This window comes from Bufo bufo, chromosome 6 (assembly GCF_905171765.1).
Source record: "Bufo bufo chromosome 6, aBufBuf1.1, whole genome shotgun sequence".
Lineage (NCBI taxonomy): Eukaryota > Metazoa > Chordata > Amphibia > Anura > Bufonidae > Bufo > Bufo bufo.
The window spans coordinates 428,434,129-428,441,264 of record NC_053394.1 but is presented as its reverse complement, the minus strand read 5'-3'; the positions used below and the strand labels follow the sequence as shown (position 1 = coordinate 428,441,264).

Sequence of the window (7,136 nt, the reverse complement as noted above, 5' to 3'; positions counted from 1 at the left end):
CTGTATTGCAATGCATTGCCTAATCTACTAACACAGGGATGGTCAAACTGCGGCTCTACAGCAGTTGAAAAACTACAATTCCCTCCATGCCCTGCTGTAGGCTGTTAACTGTAGACAGACTTTGCATGCTGGGAGTTGTAATTTTGCTACAGCTGGCGAGCCGCATTTGGCCATCCCTGCTAACAGGTTGCCTAGAAAACCCAGCAAGGGCCTCGATGATGAATGGCAGGGAAATTACAAGTCAAATTGGTACACCATAGACTTTTTCCTGTGTGCAGGTGCACACAGAGAGGGCTCCGAGTGTCGCCTCTGGCAACCGTGCCATAGGTTCGCCCCAGTGTAATAATAGTACGTCACTTGTCAGTAAAAATAAAAATGTAATAATATATATTTACTTACGGCCGCAACTCCATGATATCTCTTAAGAACCGCAGCTGCTTGGTGTATATGTAGGGACGTTTCTTTACACCCGCGTCACCGCTACGTGAAGTTTCCGACAACTCCCTTCTAAACTGATCACGGGTGCTGTTCCACCTTGTCTTTGCTATTTTTACTGTAAATTATTTTTTTATATATTTAGATTCTATTTTTGCAGTACATTAGGGGGTGTCACATTTTAAAATGTCCCCTCTACTTTGCTTTTATTCTTATGGATCGCCTAAAGGGTTTAATAAAGTTTGTAAAATCAGGGGAGGTGTATTTTCTAAAATTTGGTGATTTATAGGCGGTTTCTACTATGAAGGCCCCACAAAGTGACTTCTTAACTGAACTGGTCCTTAAAAAAGTGGGTTTTGGAAATGTTCTTAAAAATTTTTAAATTTGCTTCTAAACCATACAATTAAATGGGTCCGTTTTGAATGCCCATTTCTCAGAAAGGCATCAGTGAAAAAAAAAGTCTGTTAAAAATGGACAGTTTATCCGTTCTTAACAGACCTTAGGGCTCATTCACATGACGGTATGACTGGGTCCGCATCTGTTCCGCAATTTTATGGAACGGGTGCGGACCCATTCATTTTCAAAGAAAGAGCATGTTTTATTCTTGTCCTAAATATTAATGATGTATCCTTAGGAATGTCTATCCTTGTGTAATTTGTCGCCGACAATCAGCTGAATGAAGGGACGCCATGTCTACCCTGGACACAATGTATCATTTTCCCTAACAAGATGCATAATTAGAGTAGAATTGCATCTTGTTCCATGGTTAAACTGTTTGTAGAGGAGAGTTTTTATTCTGGGAATAAACTGGATATAATATAAATGATAAATGCTAGAGAGACTTAGTAAATAGAAAATCATGGACCTTTAAAACTGCTGATAAACACAGGCCTGTCAGCCAGGCTGATGATGTTACAGGTACCCGTAATGTCATGTCACCTTTGACAGCCAGCCATGACACTGGTATCTCTGTAAAGTCATGTGACCTTTAGAATGTGGTGATGTCACAGATGCCTTTGTGATGTCATATAACAATTGATTCTAGCTTTCTGCAGCCTGACTTTCGGCCATATTTCTTCATCACTTGACGGGTGAAGGCGACTTTTACTTGCGCTCAGCAAATTTTGGTTTTGTTCAAAGACCAGAAAAGAGGGCCTGTAAGCCAAGCCGTTCCAAGTGTCATCATGGAACGCGCTGAAGGCGCACAGGACCTTCCTCAACCCAGTGACATCTATGGGCTGAACATGGAGATTCCAAAGAATCTTCCCAAAAAAAGAAAAAGGAAGAGAAAGAGGAGAGTTCAGCCGCCAAATAAGAGGAGGAGAATAGAAACATCAGAGAAGGCGAAAGATGGCGGCAAAGAAAAAATGATCAAGGCTTCGAAAAGACCTGGAAGCCCTATACAGGAGAGTATCCTAAAAAAGAGGAAGAGGGGAGAAAAGACAGGGGGAAAAGCTGAAGATGGACCAAGCACATCCTATAACACTGAGATGGAACAGCTGTCAGGTGAGTGCAGATCTAAGACACCTAGAGCCAATATCCCCCAATAACGTATCAATGGGTTTGCCCACTTATGAACATGATTAATGAGCATTTTTGTCTTTCATGCCCCATAAAACTCTTATCCTCTCATAACGTAATTACTATTGGAGGCCAAACGCAGGAATATTAACTATAATGTCTCTTCTCTCTACCAGTGACAACCCCAGCAGAAACCCCCATCATTGTGACTGGACTGGAAAGCTTCACCTTCCATAAAATTCTTGGAGAGGGTGGTTTTGGTAAAGTAAGTATCAGGAGTTGTTGTCACTTTTTCCTTATGTGTAGTAATATGACTATAGCAAAATCAAGATTTCACGTCTTCTCATGGCAGGATGCGCCGTTCCTCAAGTTCTAATGTTCTGTCTCCTCTAGGTCATGCTGGCCACACATCCCGACTGCCAACAACAACTGGCAGTGAAGCTGGTGAAGAAGAGGGTCCTGCTTCAGAACTTTAGTAACAACGTTCTGATTGAGCGACAGGTCCTGGAGGTGACTGGGAAAAGTCCACTATTCACCCATGCTTATGCCACCTTCCAGACCAAGGTAAGAGTCTTATTCACTACTGGGTTTTGTGAGTAGGTCAGTTCTTTCCAACCCCATCCTACTTTTGCCAACATTGTTGTACTTAAATGAGTTCCAAGACTTGCACTATGATGGTAGGTCAACCTGAGCCTCTGGCTTCTTCTACTTGAGAAGCATAACATCTCCAAAGCAGGGTATATATATGCACTCTAATATTCCATAGTTAAGTTTTTTTGAAACTTACATGATATGCTCTATCTTTATCACAGGACTATGCCTTCTTCATCATGGAGTTTCTCAGCGGAGGAGACCTAGGTGACCTCATACATGCCAAAGCCCCATTCACCATTCCAGTCACCAGGTAAGGCAGAACATAGATATCTTAGATAAAGACAATAGTTGTCAGGAACATCCATCTTTATATCACTTATTGGTCTCAATGTTGATGTTTTCTCTTTTTTTGTGATCAGATTTTTTGCAGCTGAGATCATCTGTGGGCTGCAGTTTCTCCATAACAGAGGCATCATACATAGAGACATAAAACCAGAAAACATCTTAATGGACAGCGCCGGTCACTTGAAGATTGCCGATTTCGGTCTTGCCGTGATGAACATCTTTGGGGAAAGGAAGATCTCACAATATGCCGGAACTCTTAGCTACATGGCACCCGAGGTGAGGAATCATCTATGTGCTTCTCATTGTGCATAGGGCTGGACATCTCCATAACTTCTGCTGCTCTGGACAATGCTCTTATTTTTTTATTGTCAACCTGATATTTCTACAGATTCTTCTCGAGAAGCCCTACAACACGGCAGTGGACTGGTTCTCAGCTGGTGTGACGATATATCAGATGGCTAGTGGCAAATATCCATTCTCTGCCAGTATATTTCCGGAAAAAATTCAGAAGTCACTGATCAACGATTTTCCCACCTACCCAAAACGACTCGACCCACAAGCCAGAGACCTCATAGAGAGGGTGAGTATAAAAATATATAGCAGTACAACAGCGGCTAAATATGACATTGAAAACTAGGGACTACATTGGAAAGTGTGATCTACAATTCTGAAATGTCTTCAATATATTTTTTTCCAGCTCTTAATCAAGTCACCAGAGAGTCGCCAGTTAGCGGTATGTAACATCAGGGAACATCCATTTTTCATGGACATCGAGTGGACAGATATAGAGGAAGCAGCAGCTTGTCCACCATTCCAACCAGGACCAGTAAGTACAGGATCCAGGGAATATGTGGGTAGTAGTAAAGTTCCATTGTGCCCTTTCTTGTTAAATACAGGATCTTGGATCTTCTCTCCACAGCCACCAGTGATGACATCGAAAAAAATAAATGATGTCCTATCCTCCACCGAAGCCAATAAGCCACCAATGGCGGATAAAGATCAAAAGCTATTCTGTGGATTCACTTTTGCCAATGCCAGATGGCAGGTCATAAAGCCAATACAAGAACCTGTCATACGTCATCGCAGGTGGGTCATCGTAAATGAGAGGGAAATATGGGCATTATTGAAAGTTCCCTCCATTACCTGTAATTCTATCAGCAGAGTGTGGTGTGAAGTCCATTCACTGATGGAAGCTTATAGTCTGCTGATGGGTCTACAGGGTAAAAGTGCAGATGGTTACCACTATTACAATGCTATTTTATCTCTTGGCAGAACATTTGGCAGAATTGTGAGAGAGATCGTTCACAGGATCTGGAGGAGGATAAACCACTGGAAGTGAGCAGCTCCACTATATATACAGATGTCCACAATAGATCAGTGGGAGAAAACCATCATGTTATAGCAGAGCCTCTTGATGACATTACACTCACCAGGAAAATCCACCGAGAATTGCTGTCCTTGTATGAGCCTCAAATTCCAACCTCTGACCTCTATGTACTCTCCTGACAACTTATCGGTACTGTGATATAACAGTCCTGGTCCTTCAGTTTCATTTCCAACTGTCACTAGGAGTAACCTGAGGGTCATAACCTGCAGAGTAGCAGGAGCAGAGAAGCAGCAGGAAGTTGATGAAGATTCTTCCACGAATCAATGAATTGACCGCCAGCGCTTCTAGTCCACAAGCTGCCTCTTGTACCCAAGGGAAGGGTAGTCCTTACGCCATGGTTCCCTAGAGGTTTCCTCCACAGGGGGTTTTTCCTCTCCTGTGCGCCAACGGATAACAACATCAACAAGAAAATGGTAACTTGTTGGACTCTGCCCTCAGTGTTAATCACACCATCCACTAGTGGCATAGAGGGACCGAAGAGGACATTTACCACCAATAAAAAATAAACAGTACCATTCACCATCATCTGGTAGTAGCGTGATTATCTTATATCTAACGAATCCTTAGACTCTACAGTCATTGGTTTGTCTTTAATGGAGAGCATACAAGTCTAATAAGACTTGTCTCGATACAGTGTCTCTATGTTAAAACATGTCCCTTCCAGAAAACTCCATTAATGATACTGGACAACCCCTTTAAAAAAAATAAAAAGTAGCTATAAAAAAAGTATAGAAATATATGCCAGGCATATTAACCCCTTCACGCATTTGGACACAACCCTACGTCCAAATGGCATGTATGGCATATAACCCATATAACTCACTTATAAGTTATTAAAAAATAAAAAAACTACACATAATTGGTATCGCTGCCTCCGTAACAACCTGATCTATAAAGGTATCAAGTTACTAATCATGCGCGGTGAACGCTGTAAAAATATTGTTAAAAATAATGATGGAATTGCTGTTTTTGTCACCTCACCTCCACAAAAAAAAATATAACAAGTGGGGGGCGTTGCCTGGACGCTGATGGCGCTGGCTGCTTAGTTGAGGAGCTCCGCTTCCAGCACTACAATCCGGCTTAATCTCAGCCTTTCCTGCTACCAAATTTATGAGGATCTCTCCTCCTGCATCCTGTCCACATATTGTGACGAGGGTGTCAAGAAGCACGCCTGACTCCGTTATACCCGGGGTCAGGAAGTCGCAGCGGTTGGCTGCACGCCCTATGTAAGATAGGGCGGTTTCCTTATGGTAGCTTTCTGGGTTTGCTTTGCAAACCCTTTTGGCTCACTCAAGGATCCGTAGCTCCTTCTCCTCAGCTGTTCCTTGTCCAGCACTCCCAAACCTCCTTATATTCCCCTCTCACACTTCTCTGGTTGCCAGATATAGAGCTTCCTGCCTGGACATCTATTCTGACCCTCTGGAGCGGTGTTGCTGCGTTCTCTGGTAGTTGGTCCAGAACGCTACCCTCCGGATCCCTGTTGGACCTTTGTGGTCTATTGTGGTCGCCCACCTGGGTGTATGTGTTTGTCTGTCCTCTCCCTGGTGTTTCCCTCTTAGTGACAGTGGTGCGGACTAGCGATCCCACCGGCCCGTTCACTATCTAGGGCTCATTTTAGGGAAAGCCAGGGTTTAGGCACGTGATCGCCGCACGGGTGAGGAACCCGTCTAGGGACGTCAGGGCAGTCAGGTGCCAGCCGCAAGGTGAGTTAGGGGTTCACCACCTTTCCCTCTCCCTTGGGCAGGGCTTTCCCTTTTTCCTCCCTGTGCGTGACGCCGGTCATTACATTATATCTGGCCCTTATTTTGTGTAGGTAAAGAAAATTAAAAAATTATCATTTTTTTTTTACCTACTTAGAATCCAGTATGGATCAAATTGCTGCTCTGACCAAACAATTTCATGGCCTGTCTTTGGAGGTGGCAGGATTAAAGGCGTCGGTCCTCCAGCAACAGCAGCAATTACAACTGACCGCAAGCCCAGCGGTTGCTACTGGTAACCAGGTTGTTGCGGAACCCAAGGTCCCTCTCCCTGACAGATTTTCTGGGGGAAGGGACAAGTTTTTGACATTCCGTGAGGCCTGTAAATTATATTTTAAACTGCGCCCTTACTCCTCTGGTAATGAAGAACAGCGGGTGGGGGTTGTTATTTCCCTGCTGCAGGGGGACCCGCAGTCCTGGGCGTTCTCTTTACCTACTGATTCCCAGGCTCTTCGGTCAGTGGATGAGTTTTTCGGGGCCTTGGGTCTCATATATGACGACCCTGACCGAGTCGCATTGGCTGAATCAAGATTACGGAGACTCTTACAAGGAGAGCGGCCGGTAGAGGAGTATTGCTCTGAATTCCGTAGGTGGGCTACAGATACCCAATGGAACGACCCGACTCTCAGGAGTCAGTTCTGCTCTGGGTTATCCGAAAGGGTTAAGGATGAGCTTGCAATATATGAGACCCCCTTTTCCCTTGATGCGGTTATGTCCCTTTCTATCCGAATAGATAGACGCCTTAGGGACAGGTTGAAAAAACCGGAGCAATTGGTAACCCCTCCCAAGCAGCAGTTAGTCTGTACGGACTTAGACGAGCCTATGCAACTAGGAGGAACTACTCGTCAGGTCTGTCCTCCTGAGGCTCGCCGTAGGCGTGGGGTTTGTTTTTTTTGTGGGGAGAGGGGTCATTTCCTCAGAAACAAAAGACCGTCGGAAAACTACTAACCCCAGGCTGTGTGGAGGATGTCAGCCGGGGGGTATATGTTTCCTCCATACGTACATCGCAATTTGTGTTGCCAGCGGTTATTGTTTTTGGTGATAAGACAGAGACTATTTCTTTCTTTCTAGACAGTGGAGCAGGGGTAAATTTGATA

At 44.2% G+C, this 7,136-nt stretch overlaps 1 protein-coding gene across 1 annotated transcript; it reads left to right on the top strand.

Annotated features, from left to right (window-relative positions):
• The first annotated feature begins 1,619 nt into the window (after positions 1-1,619).
• Positions 1,620-4,401, top strand: LOC121005815 (protein kinase C delta type-like). The gene is made up of 8 exons (XM_040438577.1): positions 1,620-1,941; positions 2,133-2,221; positions 2,350-2,520; positions 2,769-2,860; positions 2,970-3,171; positions 3,284-3,475; positions 3,593-3,721; positions 4,168-4,401. Exons 1-8 carry the CDS (start codon positions 1,620-1,622, stop codon positions 4,399-4,401), a joined length of 1,431 nt encoding a protein of 476 aa, XP_040294511.1.
• The last annotated feature ends 2,735 nt before the right edge of the window (positions 4,402-7,136 follow it).

Bases quoted from the DNA above. Each gene is read 5' to 3' on its own strand.
- LOC121005815 (XM_040438577.1), top strand. From the start codon at position 1,620: ATGGAACGCGCTGAAGGCGCACAGGACCTTCCTCAACCCAGTGACATC. The intron at 2,222-2,349 runs GTAAGTATCAGG...TGTCTCCTCTAG, and splicing joins GAGAGGGTGGTTTTGGTAAA to GTCATGCTGGCCACACATCC. The intron at 3,476-3,592 runs GTGAGTATAAAA...ATTTTTTTCCAG, and splicing joins CCAGAGACCTCATAGAGAGG to CTCTTAATCAAGTCACCAGA.